The 17,697-nt window shown below is 52.5% G+C and overlaps 9 protein-coding genes across 9 annotated transcripts; 3 read left to right on the top strand and 6 right to left on the bottom strand.

Moving 5' to 3' along the window:
* Positions 1–827: 827 nt before the first annotated feature.
* Positions 828–2,494, top strand: J4E92_000057 (uncharacterized protein; the record flags this gene model as incomplete). Its single annotated transcript, XM_051491476.1, has 2 exons — positions 828–988; positions 1,072–2,494. The coding sequence occupies 2 exons, from the start codon at positions 828–830 to the stop codon at positions 2,492–2,494; spliced, it is 1,584 nt and encodes a 527-aa protein (XP_051356988.1).
* A 422-nt stretch (positions 2,495–2,916) lies between these two features.
* J4E92_000056 (uncharacterized protein) lies at positions 2,917–3,612 on the top strand (the record flags this gene model as incomplete). The annotated part of the gene is made up of 1 exon (XM_051491475.1): positions 2,917–3,612. The coding sequence occupies one exon, from the start codon at positions 2,917–2,919 to the stop codon at positions 3,610–3,612; it is 696 nt and encodes a 231-aa protein (XP_051356987.1).
* Positions 3,613–3,760: 148 nt separating this feature from the next.
* On the bottom strand, positions 3,761–4,762 carry J4E92_000055 (uncharacterized protein; the record flags this gene model as incomplete). The annotated part of the gene is made up of 1 exon (XM_051491474.1): positions 3,761–4,762. One exon carries the CDS (start codon positions 4,760–4,762, stop codon positions 3,761–3,763), a length of 1,002 nt encoding a protein of 333 aa, XP_051356986.1.
* A 738-nt stretch (positions 4,763–5,500) lies between these two features.
* J4E92_000054 (uncharacterized protein) lies at positions 5,501–9,740 on the bottom strand (the record flags this gene model as incomplete). Its single annotated transcript, XM_051491473.1, has 7 exons — positions 5,501–5,911; positions 6,191–6,785; positions 6,833–7,179; positions 7,247–7,291; positions 8,487–8,697; positions 8,746–9,693; positions 9,733–9,740. The coding sequence occupies 7 exons, from the start codon at positions 9,738–9,740 to the stop codon at positions 5,501–5,503; spliced, it is 2,565 nt and encodes an 854-aa protein (XP_051356985.1).
* Positions 9,741–10,034: 294 nt separating this feature from the next.
* J4E92_000053 (uncharacterized protein) lies at positions 10,035–10,873 on the bottom strand (the record flags this gene model as incomplete). The annotated part of the gene is made up of 2 exons (XM_051491472.1): positions 10,035–10,645; positions 10,705–10,873. 2 exons carry the CDS (start codon positions 10,871–10,873, stop codon positions 10,035–10,037), a joined length of 780 nt encoding a protein of 259 aa, XP_051356984.1.
* A 305-nt stretch (positions 10,874–11,178) lies between these two features.
* On the bottom strand, positions 11,179–11,601 carry URM1 (Ubiquitin- modifier 1; the record flags this gene model as incomplete). Its single annotated transcript, XM_051491471.1, has 3 exons — positions 11,179–11,296; positions 11,345–11,509; positions 11,561–11,601. The coding sequence occupies 3 exons, from the start codon at positions 11,599–11,601 to the stop codon at positions 11,179–11,181; spliced, it is 324 nt and encodes a 107-aa protein (XP_051356983.1).
* A 178-nt stretch (positions 11,602–11,779) lies between these two features.
* Positions 11,780–14,237, top strand: J4E92_000051 (uncharacterized protein; the record flags this gene model as incomplete). The annotated part of the gene is made up of 2 exons (XM_051491470.1): positions 11,780–11,908; positions 11,955–14,237. The coding sequence occupies 2 exons, from the start codon at positions 11,780–11,782 to the stop codon at positions 14,235–14,237; spliced, it is 2,412 nt and encodes an 803-aa protein (XP_051356982.1).
* A 147-nt stretch (positions 14,238–14,384) lies between these two features.
* On the bottom strand, positions 14,385–15,524 carry J4E92_000050 (uncharacterized protein; the record flags this gene model as incomplete). Its single annotated transcript, XM_051491469.1, has 1 exon — positions 14,385–15,524. One exon carries the CDS (start codon positions 15,522–15,524, stop codon positions 14,385–14,387), a length of 1,140 nt encoding a protein of 379 aa, XP_051356981.1.
* Positions 15,525–16,292: 768 nt separating this feature from the next.
* J4E92_000049 (uncharacterized protein) lies at positions 16,293–17,103 on the bottom strand (the record flags this gene model as incomplete). Its single annotated transcript, XM_051491468.1, has 3 exons — positions 16,293–16,381; positions 16,435–16,701; positions 16,764–17,103. 3 exons carry the CDS (start codon positions 17,101–17,103, stop codon positions 16,293–16,295), a joined length of 696 nt encoding a protein of 231 aa, XP_051356980.1.
* Positions 17,104–17,697: the final 594 nt, after the last annotated feature.

The following is a 17,697-nucleotide window of genomic DNA, read 5'->3' as shown; positions in this document are numbered from 1 at the left end:
TAGCCGGGTGGGGGTGGATGTTCTGGCCTTGGGTCGCTCACAGCGTTGTGTTTTCTTTATTGTTTTCTTTGTGCGACTTACTACGGGTGGTCTCGGTGGTTGGAAGGTGGGTTGGAAACCGTATCATATACCAGATTCGTAGTATTGTAGAACCTTGATGATGCGCTTTACCCTGTGCACTTCGAATCCTTGACCACCCTTTAGCATGCAGTCTCGCGCTTATGGTAAAAGAGAAAGTCTTCGAGACCATCTCTTTTGAGTTAACATTCTCATGGACTGTAGTATGGGAGTCATCTCCAGATTGTAATCGAATATGGCGGTGGCAGCTCGCGATATCGACTGTAGCAATATCATCGCAAGCGTACCAGATGTCGCGATGTTATACACTGAGGTTTGCGCGCCGCGCGCGGGGCTTCGATAATCACCTACGCCGGTGGCGGACAAGCGCTATTCCAGATACGATCTAGCTTATCAGAAATTCAGGGTTTTCAAGCTTCACCCCACATCATCGACGAACCAAGCTCGGCTTGGCTATAGCTTGCATGTCTTACTCGCGCCTCTTTCCACTCTTTCCAATCATCGGCACTTCTTTTCATGCGGAGTATCCATTGCGACCGCGATCCTTCCGACATTCCGCGCCGTTAGAGGCCTAGGCTCATGGTGCACCTTCACCCCATGCACTGCTAGGAGGTTATCTCCGACCATGACGAATCGCAAGGGTACGCTAAGCGACTACTTACCCGGCTGAAAAAGCTTTAAGTCGCGCAATGTTGGACTCTAAATCTTTTGCGTTCCTTTAGACGTTACGTCCATCTCATTTCACATTCATGGCTTCAAACGAGCCAGGCCTTGCGCCTCTCAGTGCGCCGGCTGAAGATCCTGTCAAGGGAGCTGTTGGCGTACCCGTCGATACAGACACCCCCGTCGCACCGGACCAGTTCGACGAGCGTTACGAGACATCGAAGTGGGAGATCTGGTCGTATTACTGGTATGCAAACTATTCCAGCCCAGGGACTGATTTGGAGCGCAGTACGTCGACTGCGCTGAGGCTGACATCGTATTTTCGAACAGCTACTACGTCGGAGACAATGGCCTCACTCTTTTCAACTTCGGTCCGACGGCTTTCCAAAATCTCATGTATGAAGCTGCAGGAGACTCCGAGGTGCTGTACTTCATGGGCCGAGATCGTACCATCAACTCCATTGTGCTTCTCTGCAACGGCATCAGTTTCGCCATCCAGGTCCTCGTCTTCTTGATCCTCGGTTCTTTCGCCGATTTTGGTACATGGCGCCCCAACATCCTGATAGGGCTGTCCGTCATTGCTTTCGGAATCGGCTTTGGCTGGTTAGGCGTTCATACCGAGGATAAATGGCACGCCGGTGTGGGTCTCTATATCGTCGGTCTTATCGCATACCAAACGACAATCACATTCTGGACTGCTGCCTTCCCTGGGCTGGCAAGGAACACCAAGGAATTGCGAGTCAAAGCCGAGGAGTTCGCCGATGGAACGATTACCCGCGCAGAGTACGATTTTGCCGATATGATGAAGCGAAACGAGCTCTCCAACACGGCGTTCTATGTTCAATCTGTGTTTGAGATCCTCATTCTGGCTGTTATCGTGGGCATCATGTTCGGTCTGCACGTCAATGACAGCGCGGAGAACAACAACTGGGGTCTTTCCGTACTAATCGCCTTTGCTACCGGAGTTTGGATCTTATGCGCTCTTCCATGGTTCATCCTCGAGAAAAGGCGACCAGGTCAGGATCCAGGACGCGCGAATATTGTCTTAGCAGGCCTCAAACAGCTCGGCTATGCGATGCGGCAGATCTGGCAACTGCGCCAAAGTCTGGCCTATCTGGCCGGCTACTTCCTCCTCGGCGACAGTCTCAACACAACCGTGACGGTCATTGGTACCCTGCAGAACGAGATTGTTGCATACAACAGTCTGCAGCTTACCTACTTGCTCATTGTTGGCATCGCTGCCCAGGCAGTTGGTATTGGCGCCTTTTGGCGCATCCAAAAGTACTACGGTCTATCCACTAAGACTATGTTCATGGTCGTCGCCATATGCATCGTTCTGCTCGACGGCTGGGGCATGATCGGCATCTGGACGCAACGCTTCGGCTTCCACAACAAGTGGGAGGTTTGGGTATACCAGGCCTTCTATGGACTGCTTGTATGTCCGTGGTACAGCTATTCGCAAACCATGATCTCCGAAGTTACACCGAGAGGGAAAGAGTTTCTTTTCTTCAGTTTGTTCTCGATCGTGGGAAAGACAAGTGCTTTTATCGGCCCACTGGTCAGCTCTGCCATTATCGATGATACTGGTAACAACAGCAGTCCTTTCTATTTCTTGTTTGCGTTGAGCTTGGTCAGCTGCGCCTGGCTTTTCTTCTTTGTAGACGTTGAGAAGAGTAGGATTGAGCAGGAGACTTTCTTAGAGAGGGAGAAGACTACTAAGATGCACAACGAGGATGCTGAGAGCCTTACTTGATCATCTAGTAATAATTGAATTACCTCGTTCGCGAAGAGAGTTGCTAGTTCGGTCGATTCGTTTAAGCCGTTCGACAGACGCTGATCCTGATGACGACGATACCTGACCGCACAATGTTTCTGTACATGCGAATTCGAGTAAACAAGACATTCGCAAGTAAGAGAACGGAAACACACTGCTTTACCATTGCGCATCGCCGTGTGCTCACATTATTGGTCAGGCGGGGCCTCTACTCATGTTCACAATGCCCGTGTCTCAAGCTCACAACTGTCTGAAACCAGGCCATATTTTTTGAAGTTTTAGCTATTCCCATCTCATCACGTTGGTTCACCCGATAATTCGACGATTCAGTCTTACCAGCCATCGACATCATCAAGACCAAGCACACCGCACAACATCTGAACAACTCCAGACAAACAGCCATGACATTGACCTCGTGGCTAACAAGCTCCCCCGAAGGACCTACCCATACCACCGACCCCAACAGCTTCGCCTCTCTCGTCAACAAGATGAACCTCGCTTCCATAAAAGCTGACGCCGAAAACAGCTACAAAGAAAAGTACCTTCGACTCCGCAGGCAAATCGACTCAGACACCGTCCACAACGGCCTTCGTGCTGAGATCGCGTCTCTCTTAGCCAACAAAACCAAATACGAGGCTAAGCTCCGAGACACCGAAAAGGCGAAAACGAGCGCAGACATGCAGGTTGTCGCCCTTGATCTTGTGATCAAAGATACGAACGTGTACTACAAGGCCAAGCTAGAGACTGCAGAAGCGCAGAACAAGGTTCTTAAAGAAGAGAATGAGAGGCTGAGGAAAGATGAGCAGGAGTTGAGATGTTTGCTTCTCTCTCACGGGATTCATATGCCAGCGCAGGATTCCACGAATGAAAACATGCAGACCCTGGAATCAGTGTTTGATGTGGAGCTGTTGGAAGGTAGCGGTATTGAAGACGATTGGCGGACTGAATCTAGTGATTTGGGTACGGACTCGACGGATGTCTGCCCTCAGTGGTATAACTATGGTAGGTGTAGTCGGGATGGCAGTGATGCTGCTGAGAAGTGTGAGCTTGGTGTGCATCCACGTCTTCTTGACTTTGGTGCAATTCTGAAGGAGTAGAAGTGTATGTAGCAATATGTTAGGTGGTAGAGGAAGGCAGCCGTATGTAGAGTGGCCGGATGTGGCGAACACGACTTGTTTTCTGAACAGCAGACGCCTCTATGTTATGATAACTATCTCCTACATCATCATACAAACATCCATCCTCCTACTCCCCCAGCACCTCCCTAACCCTCTCCTCACCTGGAAACCTTACCTCCTTCTTCGCAACCACATCAATCAGCTCTTCCACCCGTCCCCATTCCTCCCCCGTCACATTCCCCAACCTCCGATCAATATCCGCGCCAAACCTTCCCCAGAACCTCGCGAAACTCGCCGACTCATCCTGGAGATACTGGCCCTTGTTAATAACAAGAAAGTTTCTAAACGCGTCCCACCAGGTCATCGATTCCTTTGGCACAATCACATCTTCCAATGCGTTCGTCTCTTGTGATGGCGCTCGACCTGCATTGTCGAGCATGTATATGAGCTCGTAAGTGTATGAGCGGTCGGCGCCTTTTGCCATGTTGTCGGGGTCCAGGGTGGCGCGGTCGAAATCGATCAAGACGATGGTCGGTAATGTGAAGTTGGGCCCTTTGCTTGAGGCGGATACGTCGAGCATGACGTTTCCGCCAAAGACGTCGTTGTGGGAGATATTGGCGATGTCGTGGAGCCACCCAACCGCCTCCGTTAGCTGTTTTGCGACGTGTAGTATGAGTACCTCTGGTATCGCGGGGAAGGGAAAACGGCGCGGAGCATCGTCTTCTGACGAGGGCTGGATTATCGCGGTGACCACGACTCGCAGCCGCTCAAGATCGAAACCACAGACGGGGCTGACGACCAGCCAGCCCGATCCGCCGTCCTTGATCGGATCATAGTCGATGAGGGTGGAAAAGTGCTTTGCGACGCTGTTGTTTTTATCAGTGACGAGAGAGCTGCGAACGCGTTCGAGAGCGAGGATTTCATCAGCTATCCTGTCGCGACACATCTCTCGGCTGATCATCTTGACGGCGACAAGGGCTGCACCCTGCGCCACGAAGCTGGTTGTGGATGAGCTTGCAGCCGACGGTGTGCGTACACAAAACGTGATACTTCCGCACGTACCTTTGCCTGCTTCGCGGATCGGGGTGTACAACTCGTTAGTCTCTTTGTAGATTGATTTGGGGTTCATGTCGTCGTCAGATGTTGCTGCAGAAGTGTACGCCGCTCATTGTATGCGTCGATCGAAGGGTGGTTCGAGGCTAGAATCGCCATGTAGTCTACGTGATGAATACGTTGGGTATTAACGCCCAAGAGCAGGGTCTACTGATAGTGAAAGAAGCGAATGCGATGCTGCGGTAGGCAACAAGCAACGCTGGAGAACCATTCACTACGTCTAGCTCTGTTCAGCCATATTGTCTTGTAGGTTCTGAGACTTCTCACCGTGTTCATGTGTCGTTGTTAGGATCTAGCAAATATCCGTGGTCACCTCGAAACACCGAATAGCAGGTAACGGAGCTGAGGAAGCGGCGCCAACAATAGAATAAATCAGGAGTAAGAAGCGTAGTGAACTCTATCAATTTGAGGCATCAAATAAGTGCCCAAGGTGTCCTATGGGTCGTATTGTACATAGTCGCATCTTCCACGACTGCCTCGTACTAATATACATTGTTGGCTTGCTTTTGGCAAGCAAAGTGGGCTTCCAACAAAGGTCTCATCCAAACAATTAAGTCAGACTACCGCTGTCAACACCTCTTGGCATTGGTGGACGGGGAATGTGTCATGGTTCCTATCTGGCGGCATCGGCGCCTACTGGGGCTGAGTCCGGTCTCCTCCAGGAGCCTCCGGGATGTAGAGGATGCGCGAAGGAAGCGCTGCCTTTGCTTCGTCGCGATGAACATAGAATTTTTGTCATGTTGACATGTCCGCATCAAGGGTTCAAGGGATCGAACTCCGTAGTGTCCTTTCCCCAAATCTCGATGTGATTTACGTCCTCCCTTCTCACAACCGTTACTTTTCTTATTGGTCCTGCTCTTTTCGCGTTCATGCTGTTATCCTGGCTGTTCGGTGTCGACTCGTTTTTTGATGGGTAGTAAACGTCGCCTAGCTTGAGCACGATGCTGTCGCCGTAGCCAACGTACTTGATATTCTTATACTCCGGTCGCCAGAACTCTGTTCCAATCGCGAAGGCATGCATCTCAGCATCTGTGATCTGATACGGCGCCTCGCTTGTGTCAGAGCTTGGGCGGAATAGAAAACGGACGGCCCAGAGCTTGGGCACTAGAGCAAAGACCTGGCGCAGAGACTCAAGCGGTGGCACTGAGCAAGCGAAGCCAACTTGCTCCAAATTAGAGCACGTTTGGCAAAGTCTGAACAGGGCATCGTCGGATAATACCCAGCGATCCGAGAGAAGGAGATGGCGAATGCTGTGGTTGTGATTGGTTTGAATGGCCGCAATAAATTCACTCCCGATGCTGCGACAGCGTTGGTCGGTCGTGTGTTTTGGAGTACTGCTCGCGCTAGAGACTCCGATGACACCTGGCGTCATCGTGGACGGTGTTGTTGGGGTTGCAGCAGCGCTGGTAGATCTTGGTGAGTCCTTGCCTCGCCTATTGCTCACAATGTAAAACCGCTCCATGCCCTTGAATTTGCCTAGCATGACAGCGCTCTCTTTATCCGTATTATCGGTGCGCATGACCTTCAGGTTGTGAGGCGTCGGGTGATTACTGTGTATCCTCCAAGAGTCGTCGGCAAAAACGGTCATAGGGTCCGAGGAGCCCATGGCGTTGATCAGGGTGAGCTCTGTATTGGTGTCGGGGCGGATAACATGGTGGAAGCCATCGTCGGAGAAGCGAGTGTAGATGTTGTATATTCCCAGGTGCTTAAGAGGTATAGAATACTTGGCAGACATGCATCGTCCGAATAACGAGTGCAGCGAAATCGACTCTTCGCCTACAGCCCGCATGCGCGGACTCCAGTGTAATGTGAGGTGCTCGAGCTTTTTGGAACCCAACAGAAGCAGCGAGATATCGTCGGGGTAGCAGAGAGGATCGATATCGTACACGATCAGAGTGGTCAGGTTCGGAAGCGGAGGTATAATGGTGGTCGGCCGTGGTATTCGTTTGGTTTGACACCGAAGGGTGAGCGAGACAAGCGTCGTCCTGGCTGCGATGCCCTGGTAGACGGTATACAAAGGAGGAGTGCTCAGCTCCCAACTGGGCATATCAGCATTTGTCCGATATGATTCTGGTACGACACCTACGCGAAAGCCTTGAGGTTCTTCATCTTGTCAATGGCGGCACGCATGACAACCTGCAGTATCATGCTGTTGTCCGGCACTCGGCCCTGCTTGTATTCCTCCGTATCATGTTCTCGCCAATCGCCTTTGACCCGGAACGTCTGTATGTAGTCGCCAAAGTTTCGCGACACGAGCGTGTTGAGGCCCATGGCAAACGGGCTGCCATTGCCGTAGCCTTCTGGCCTGCCATCTACGTATCGTATCTCGGCATACGAGTGTAACGTGACCGTCTCGTAGAGCCGCGGAAGCGTCATGTAGTAGAACAGACGCGACGTGCGCGTGATGCGCGCGAGGTCACCGACATCGTCGAGCTTCCGTGCGTGTTAGTATAGCTCGGTTGGGGCAGCTCGTCGCGTGGCAGGGCGCAGACCAACGTACGTGTGTGAGGATGAGCTGAATCAGGTGCAAGGGCAGCTCTTTCGCCTGCGCTAAGTTGCTGTGCGTCCGCGCGGGCGAAGTGAACCAGGTGTGCAGCGGCGCGGCCATGGCTCTATTGCTACCCTCTTGCAGCAACAAGGCATCGCCCGAGAGACGCGTGCGCTTTGGGTCCGACATGAGGCTAGATCAAGGGGACACATGCGTGATACAAACAAAAAAGGGTCCGTACTATCATGGCGGAACTCACAGCTTCATGGCGCATGCATATACGGTCATCATGGCTCATACGTCGTGCTGGCGAGGCGCGTCGGAACTTTTGCTCAGACGCCCGAATGTCCGCTTCGTCCACCAAGCGCGCCCGCATTGGTCCGGCTGCTCCGGGAAGACTCGGTTCACTCCTGGGCTGATGATCGACACCAGGCATTGTGTCCTTTCACGTGCACTGCAATACGGCATATACGGTCTGCATGAGGACCCTGCAAAGCCCTGCGTCGCTTTTTATATGGGTAGAACTCATTTCTATTTGACTGAAGTATGCGTGGACCCCCTGTTTGCGTGCAGCCAGAAAGGCTCATGGTGGGCGGAAATGTCTCCGATCACCACATGTGCACCAGACAACTTAAATATCCAGCGGTTCCGCCCGGAGAACTAAGATTTCGGAGTCGCCGTTTGCACCGATGCAACTAAACTACGCTCATGACCTGAAGAACCAGGGCTGTCTGCCCTTGAATTCGTCCGCAGGAACTCGAAAAGGGACCTCAATCGTTCCGTCAAACACGCTCATCGACGGTACGTCATCCTGCTTGAGACCCTGAAGCTTTGCCTCTGGCACAGGCATGACAACACCACACTCCCAGTTCCTGTCATGTTTTATACTAAGTTAGCATTTGTCTCACATGCAAACCAAATGTGTGTTTGCGTACCTGATGTTCAGACTCCCCATTTGTCCGCTCTTCAATACCTTTTGCCCTCCCCACGCTGATTCGGATATGTTGGCAGAGCCAACATAAACCCAAGCAAAGGGCTTCCCGTTCTTTCTACGACCTCGCGCGAAGAGCAGTTTGTTATGCGACAGCATCCCCCGTCGCATCGAGTCGTAGTCTCGCATGCATTCTCTTGGAAACGATGGTGCGTTGTAAGCCTGTCTTGTCAACGTAATGATACCGGCACCGTCAGGACCGCCCATGCTTTTCTCAACCGTTTCGTTGGTAGGGAAATATATCCGAAAGCAATCGCGTACGTTAGACTCTGGCGCAGTGTTTGTCCCGAACGACTTGCCGCATGCAGCGAGGCGAATGCGCGACAAGAAGGCATCGTTGATAGAACCGAGCGAGGATGCTGCGTAATCAAGCTCAATATGCTCGACTTCACCTAGATTGAGCTCTCTTACAGCGTGTGCGAGGCTAGGGAGACCTGTGGGATGGGTTGATTCGGTCTTGTGCGAACCGCCACTATTTTGAGTTAGTACTGGCCCCTAATGAGCATAGTTGAGGACATACATGGAGTGCACAAAGGCCAAATGATGAGTCTTCGAGAAGTCGCATTTCAACAGACCGGTGATGACCTGCGGACCCACTTCCTGCTGCTCCAAGAAGTATACCAACTCGCGACCAAAAGGTGTCAAGTCTTTCGCCTCCGTGACAGTACCGTCATGTCTGCGAGGGAGGTCTATCAAGAACACCGAGTTCTCCATGATGCCGGGCTGCCAGTCGTTTGCGACCTCGCCCCAGTCGGTCTGTGTCATGTTTGCAGTCGGAATCGCAATGCGTAGCTTGTCTTTTCCGAACAAGAGCATGAATTTGCTGTGCATGCTGGCTATCATGCCACCCATAGGCGGGAAATGGAGCTTCATGTTCGGTACGCGAGACTCCCTCCACTCTTGTATGCGCTTTGCCTGAACGTCCTCGCCTCTGTGCTTGCCAGTCATCAGCCAGATCTGTTTGACCTTTGTCGGATCAAGTTTTTCGTATAGCCATCCCGAATCGTACTGAAATGAGCTGATGACTGCGGTATTGACTTTATCGGCTTCTAGTAGTTCTTCAATAGTGATGTCGTCGGTTCGTGGGTATTTCGACGCGAAAGTGCGCTTGATCGCGCCATTGGGGTATTGTAACGGTGTTTCGTCCGAATCACATTTGGCGGCAGGCGTTCTTACAACTTGCTTAGAAGGTATCTCAGGAGATACCTCCCGCTTCCTTTTGCCAAGCCTTGCGAGACGCTCCAGTTCCATGGCTTTCCGATCCATACCCATGAAACCTGGAGGTTTGTCGACGGCGGCTGCTGTTTTGATCACACTCGTTGGCGGTGCGCTCGAAGCCGATGACTGTTGCACGTCATTATTTGCGCTTTCCTGCATCGATAAGGCAATCGCACGCCGGAGATCGTCGTCATCTTCGTCCTCAGTGTCAGATGTGAGGTCGATTGACTCGTGCTTATCGCCCGATGCGCTGTCGCGTGCAGCCCGAGGCGAATTCGCCTGCAAGGACATTGCCATCGCAAGCTTGAGATCTTCATCATCAGAATCCATGTGTCCAAGAGTCAAGATGTGGTTGTTATGGAATGTTGGTGATTGGGTAAACAAACAGATTCGTTGAGAAGCGGAAGCGATCCGGCATGGCAGGACCCTCGGGGCCTGAACGCGCTGTCGCGAAAGCATGTGACCAAGGCTTGGCAACCTATATGGATCATCACGGCTTTGAGCTCAGCCTGCTCTGTTACACCAACGAAGATGCGCCTAAAACGATTTTATTCTCCCATATAGACTACTCATATCTTCTACAACAGTCGTTCACTTGGTTTTGCCGTCGACAACCCCGCCCGTCCGCTGCACGTTGCGAAACACCACCAAGTATCCCAGATCAGCCAGGATCCAAGTAACCATCATCACCACTGACATCGGATTGACATAGTAGCCGTGTGCCTCCGGCCATACCCACCAGACATATCCGTAATTCACCGTCAACCCCGACACACTGCCGATGAAACGGCACGCCCAAATGCTATACGAAGAGCCGCGACTGCTTCCTCTGACCACAAGCTGTGCCAATGACATGACGCTCAGCACAACCTGTGCGACCATGGCAGTCCAGTAACCAAGCTCGTCCTTGTCGATGCCCAGATTGCCGCGGTACGCTTTTCCAACTTTTGGGTTGACGGGGTGATCGACATCAAGCCACCATGAGCTCACAGCATACAACGCGATGCACCACCATACCAACATGCCAGCGAAGATCTTGCCGATATTCCTGCCAACTGCTGGCGCATGTCGCCATTCATTCGCGCCATATGTGACAGCGGCATAGACGATGCCCATGTCTAAGAGTCCCCATAGGGCGAAGAGGGCTTTCTCCCGGAGCTCATCGGCAACGTATATCGCGAATACAATCTCCCACGCAAAGTCTGAACAGTGGTGTACCGGGTCAGTACGTGTCATATGCAATTCGTACGGAGACACATACTGAAGGCGAGCGAGAAGAGAGGCATAGCGTATGTGCGGTCGCGAATGGACTGTCGCGCCATCAGGGCGTAGCAGATGGTGTACAAGATACCGCCAGTGCCGAGGAAAACATCGTTCGCGTCGAAGATGGTGGGGTCGACGTGCGCGGGCAAGATGTCAAGGCGACCCATAATTGCGAGTTTAGATCAGAGAAGAGATGAGTAGACGTGGAATGCGCAGTATAAGGGAGTTTAACATATATCGTGAGGGGTGGCGCCCCTGTCATCACGAGCCTAAGTAGCGCTTATGGTTAGTCCGTAAAGGTGAGGTGTCATTCGGACCGCCTCCGGGCTCCCGCAAACTTGTATACGCCGCCCTTTCATATTCGTCCTTCCAGCTGCAATGCGACATTATCACATGCAATATGTTTGTGTGATTCGGTACATTGCAGTGTGGTTTCCAACGCGGATATCATTTCGGCTTTGGCGGTCCTTGACTATCCTCCGTGTAGCGTAGACACGAACATGATGTGATCGCCTCTCTGAACCTCGTACTTGTCTTCGCCTTCCAGCTCCCAGTCTGCTTCGTTGATGAGGACCAGTATTCCAGGTCGTCTGGAGCTAATGTCAGCATGTCATTGTTCTCTTGGGGCAGGGACATACACAGTATCATCAAGCACGAAAAGTTCTTTCCGCGGATCTTTCATGACCTTGTCGCAAAGGTATCTGACAAGGAATGCAACATTTGCTGGCTCTCCAGACTCATCCTTCGCTGGTAGGGCAAGATCATACTTTTTCTGGTTGGCGAACAGGATCTCCAGGCCCCCGCTGTAGAAGATTAGAGAGGAACATCGCCATTTCGCAGGACAACCAACCTACCTGAACTCTATCGTTATTGGAATCGTCTCATCGTTTGACATTTCGTCTCTGCTTGTCTGTAAGATGCTAGAGTTGTAAGGGATTCGGATGTTATCGACATCGGTTGCGCCTGCTCTGCAGCCCTGAGCCAAATGCAGCTAAGCGAGGCTAGCGCCAAAGAAATCCTTACGGCGATGACTAGATGCGGTGCCTGCGCATACGCAACGCCTAGACCCAACAATGAACATATCTACTGAGTTCATCGCTGCAGGTGGCAATCGAAATCCCGCTGCCGCTGACTGGGATGAGGCCGGGTCGCAACTGCTAGCGTTCGGCGCAGACAACTGTATCGCACTCTGGGATCCTCAGGTGAGTCGTGACTGGCCAATGACACAACCTTCACTCACCAAGATAGGACGAAAGTCTTCGTGGCGTGCAAGCAATTCTGAGTGGGCACACCAAAGCTGTGAATGCTGTCAAATTCTTTCCAACACAATTGCCCAATGTCTCAGTCCTGCTCAGTGGATCGGCGGATAATACGATCCGCATATGGCGAGGCCGAAGAGGCGAATCTTTCGACTGTGTCAAGACGATTTCAGATCACACTCAGCCAGTCACCAGAATAGCTGTACTGCCTGGCTCGAACACTTTGGCAACCGGATCTTCAGATGGCACTGTCAAGATCTGGAAGCTTGTTCATGATACAGACTTCGGGTCCGTCGATGTCGAGCTTGTACAAACCATCACACTATCACCAAAGTACTTCCCTCTGAACCTGGCACTTGCGACTCTGGACGAAAAATCTACAGTGCTAGCAGTTGCGGGCACACGTAGCACCATTCAAGTCTTTGTATCACAAGAAGGCCAATTCCAGCTTTCGGCAACTCTTACCGGTCACGAAGGATGGATACGCGCTCTTGCATTCACTAGAGAAACGTCTGATCCGAACAGCGATCTATTGCTGGCATCCGCAAGCCAAGACAAGTACGTCCGTCTTTGGCGTCTCCACCGTGGAGATGAGCTTCCCGCTGCCAGTACTGCCCTCAACGATCCAGCCTTAGGTGGACTAGGCAAGTCCCTGTCGAACAAAGCACATTGGATTAGCTCTGCTACTTCCAAGTACTCCATTACATTCGAAGCGTTGTTACTAGGACATGAAGATTGGATATACCAGGCCTCCTGGAGACATCGCGAGGGAAAGCTCCAATTACTCACGGCTTCGGAAGACAACTCACTCGCCATCTGGGAGTCGGACCCTAACTCCGGTGTGTGGGTTTGCATCACCAGACTAGGCGAGATAAGTGCGCAGAAGGGCTCGACGAGCGCTACTGGAAGTGCTGGAGGTTTCTGGATTGGTCTATGGTCGCCAGATGGAAACACTGTGGTATCACTAGGACGAACTGGTAGCTGGAGGAAGTGGACGTACTCGGCCACGGAAGATATGTGGACGCAGCAAGTCGCCATCACAGGGCATGTGCGCGAGGTCAAAGGCGTGAGCTGGTCAAGAGATGGGTCTTACATGCTCTCCACTGGTTCCGATCAAACCAGCCGGCTCTACTCGCAATGGAAACGAGAAGGCGCATCAGCATCATGGCATGAGTTCTCGCGGCCCCAAATCCACGGCTACGACTTGAATTGCATCGACGCGGTCTCCAACACTCAATTCGTCTCGGGCGCAGACGAGAAGTTGCTACGTATTTTCGACGAACCTAGAGGTGTAGCGGAGATGCTCCAAAATCTCTGCAGTATCAAGGCGTCAACTACTGCTGAGCTTCCGGATGCAGCCAACATCCCCGTCCTTGGCTTATCGAATAAGGCTATTCAAGCTGTGGGAGACGACGAGCCAGTCGAGAACGGCGACGAAGACGAGCGTGAAGCCGTCGACCCTTCCTCCGTAATCCGCAAATCGACACTAGATTTCAGTCACCCACCATTCGAGGATCATCTGGCCCGCCACCTACTATGGCCGGAGACAGAGAAGTTATACGGACACGGCTATGAGATATCTGCTGTTGCAGTGAGCCGAGATGGAAGTCTCGTTGCAACGGCCTGCCGAGCCAGCTCAATCGACCACGCCGTCATACGGCTGTACGACACGAAAGAATGGCTAGAAGTCAAGCCTGCACTCAAGGCGCATTCACTCACCGTCACAGCGCTACAGTTCTCACCAGACGACAAATACCTTCTTAGTGTTGGACGAGACAGACAATGGGTCATCTGGGAGCGCAGCGAAGAGCAGTCATTATATGCACTCAAGCACTCGAATCCAAAGGGCCATTCACGTATGATACTGGGTGCTGCCTGGACACCTCTCGAGCAACCTACATTCATGACTGCTGGCCGAGACAAGAGTGTCAAGATCTGGCAGATCGCCGAGAACGACGTGCAACTCAAGGCTACCGTATCAGCAAACGCCGCTGTTACCGCTGTAGCTTGTAACGGCGTCCGATCGAATGGAAAGATCATGTTTGCCTTTGGTACAGAGAAAGGAGAAATAGGTGTCGCGAGCGCATCACCAGATGCTTTGGATCAGGCACAAGTATCAATGGTCAAGGCAGACTTGGTGCCAGCGAAAACTATCAACCAGATCGTCTGGCGACCTGGAAGAGCAGATGGCGAGGCACAACAGATCGCCGTAGCAAGTGATGACACCACCTTGCGCGTCTTCAATGTTTCGGATGAGGTATTGCAGCACTAGCACAAGGCATCGCGAGGGCGGTACATGGATGTCAACAGTTGAATAGACTTTACACTATTAGGTAGGTTTCGCTGGGGTATATCGCCAAGAAAATTCACTTCCTTCAACCTCATCAATGAAAATAGTACTACATGTCCACCTCTTCGCTTAAGCGTAACGGGGTCCAGCCATCTTCTCAGGAAGATCCGAGGCTGCCATGCTAGATTGACCCTTTGGGTACTGTCCGGGCGCCATGCGCTGAACCGGCTGCGTCATCTGTGGGTGCTGCCCGAACTGCTGCCCAAACTGCTGCATCTGACCCGGTCCTTGTTGCATATACGGGGGCTGAATTGGGGGCTGGCTCGGGTACCCTTGCTGGTTGGGCGGCATCTGATAGTACATGACCTGGCCCGGCTGCGGTTTCATGTGTGCCTGTCCTGGTGGCGGCACAACAGCACCATTACTGATCATGTTCTGCACGATTTCAGCAGCAAGCTTTTCGGCGTCCTTGCTCGTTGTGCGGCGGCGGTGGCGATGGCAGTCAACGCAAGCCCACACGAATAGCGCAAAGTGAATGACCAGGCCGAAGAACTGGCATACCACGCCGGTCAAAGTGACGTTTGAGCGATGATCCTTTTCGGCCCAAAGTTTGTTGACGAAGGCGTCCTGCTCCTCACAGCTGTCAAACTGACTGGATCGGGAACAGTCTCGAGGAGTCTCGATGTAGCTCGTGTCCTGTTCCCATACCCATGTGTTGTTGGAAGCCAGGACGTATTCTCCATCGCTGCTGTATGAGTACCCCCAACCCCACGTATCGAATCCGTCTAGACCCCACCTCATCAAGTACCGGAGGGCTATAAGAGAAAACAATGCCGTTACGATGAAGCCAAGCCACAGAAGAAGATCCATCGCTACGCGGACACCTGGATGTACAGGTCGCTTGCGCAGCAGGAACACGATTATGCAGAGCGCACACCAGACTATCGAGGCAGCCCAAGTAATCAGACTGGGCCATAGAGACCAGTAGCTTTCGTAGCTGATTGAATAAGAGGAATCCGGGTCGTATTCATTATCCATTGTGGACATCAGCCAGCCAAAGCAACCGACTCCGATCAAGCCTGTTATGATGGCAGCGGCCTTGAGACCGAACTTGAACTTCCAGTATCGGTCGGCAGCATTGAGCTTGTCGTTGTATGAAAGGCGTTCCTCGGTCTCGGTCGCGGCGCCCTGTGGAGCTGTCGTGTGCGGGATCGACGCCGGGGGTGCCATGGTGGGAACACCCGGCGCAGGGCTGCTCGAGGGAGGCATTCTGGGCGAGTTCGCGTGCGCAGACGAGGTTGAGTTCGCGTTCGTCGCGTCGGACAGTCTTGCTGCGGACTTGGGAGGGGGCGTGGGGACTGGAGACGGAGGCCCCCCTGAGATCGCGTCAGGCGCTTGCGGCACAGCTTGCGGCTGCGGCTGAGTAGAAGAAGACATTATTAAAGTATTAACTAAGTAGAAAGCGAGTGGATGCGCAGAGACATGCGCGTGGGATGGGGTCAGACAGAATCTTCACAAACACAAACGACCGCGAAGACGATCAGGCAACAGGAGAGAACCTCGCCTGGATGCGTCCATCGTGCTGTTTGTGGCGCCATTGGGTGCCTGAGGCTAGTCAGCATTGGTGTTGGACGTCACTTAATTTAGATGAGCAGGAGCGGAAAAACGATGATGCGGGCCGGCTAAGCTCCAGTCATCTCAGTCATCAATGCACGGCTCGTAACGACACGCTTGTCAAAGCTTAACCCAGGCGTGCTCCTTTGTTCATTTCGCAATCTCAGGAAAGTCCTTCTCAATCAAAAATGTGTTGGTTCAATATTAAGTACTTCATTACTACCTAGTTGGCTCACCGGCGCCAACGCGTCGCGGGATACCGCAAAAAAAACATTACATCGTAAATAAGCCTGTATCGACCAAATCCTGAAGCAATCAAACTCCATACTGGGCCCAGGCACGAACTGGAAGAAGGAATGACAAGTGCAGGTGCCCCATCTCAGTCATCTCAGCCATCACAACTCTACCTGTGGTAGGTCGCGCTTAGTACATTGGGTCGCCGATAGCGGTGATGGAAGCAGTGCAAACACCGTCTTTGCAGTAACCAGCAGGGGTCAACCAGCCCCAAAGTTCTATAGTCTGTTAGCATCTGTTGTGGAATTGTTTCGTGGAACGTCAAACTTACCGACTTGCTCTCCGTTGGCGAAGATGGCACGGGCAATACCCGAAATGGTAGCGGAGCACGCCTTGTGGCCAGAGATCTGGTCGCAGGTAATGATGAAGGGAGCGGTAGCTGAAAGAGGAATGCTGGCAGATCCGTAGCAGCGGCCCTCAGCGCACCATGCAGAAACGGTGTTGTTCATGGAGTACTTGTCGCCGTCGACGAGCAGGTTCTCGAGAGAGCCTGCGACAGTGACGGTGCACTTGTGGTCGGTGTTGCAAGCTCCAGATACTAAAAGGATGTCTGTTAGCACAAAAGGAATCAGGCGGGGACGAGGTAGTAGGTATACTTACGGAGACCGACAGCAGCTCCGAGAACACCAGAGAGAACCTTGTCAATGACAGGCGGCATAGCGGGAAGGTTCTCAAGAGAGAGCACGCCGTGACCCTGGACTGGGGCAGAGAAGCTCGATGGCATCGTTGGTTGGCCAGTGGAAGCGGCGGTTGGCGCAGCGGTGATGGTGGACACAGTGTTTGCCTTTGCAGCAGAACCCGATCCAGAACCAACGCTCACATCCAACAGAGCGCTGGAAGTAGCAACACCAACGTTGATGCCACCGAGCTTGAGGCCCAGGAGAGGAGAGGCATTTGCCGAGGCAATCAGAAGAGCGAGGGTAGTAGTAGTGAACTGCATTGTGAAATCCGAAGCTGAGAAGCGATTGATAGCACGGAAACACCGAAGAGTGTGATGGCCGAGATGACTGAGAGGAGCTGATAGAAGAGCTGGAGATGATTGAAGCTGATGATCCTAAGATGAAGGGATCTTGCCAGCTCTTTGTAGTCGTTCATGGTGGCTTGGTAGAACGACGTCTTCTCAAATCTTCTGTTGTTGAACCCCTGACGTACGTCAACTCTGTGCTAATTGAGGGCAACCGGTTCGCACTCCGAAGCGCGCCTTCGATTTCGATGCCAGAACCCAACGCCTGACGATGTTCGCACTACGAAGTTTCAAATCGGCTGAGGCTTCCAGACCACCCGTTACAGATTCTCGATCTTCAGGCACGGATACTAACGTCGCTGATCTGCCGTTAAGCGAGCCCCTACGTCGGTGGTGTCCGACACGCAAGATCTGTATGTACCGCAACGCCAGATCTATCGCGTGGTCACTTAAGGTTTTGCACTAGCTGGCCGGAGTGGTCTCCGAGCGATGCGGGACTTAGGACTCAACCAATGGGATCACACCCATGTATTACTACGCAAACCTACCCGCCTCCAAAAGCTACTTGGC

Source organism: Alternaria infectoria, assembly GCF_024043175.1.
Source record: "Alternaria infectoria strain BMP 0036 chromosome Unknown scaffold_1, whole genome shotgun sequence".
Taxonomy (NCBI): domain Eukaryota; kingdom Fungi; phylum Ascomycota; class Dothideomycetes; order Pleosporales; family Pleosporaceae; genus Alternaria; species Alternaria infectoria.
Note: the sequence above shows the minus strand (reverse complement) of the source record. Positions and strands in the feature narration are given on the sequence as shown.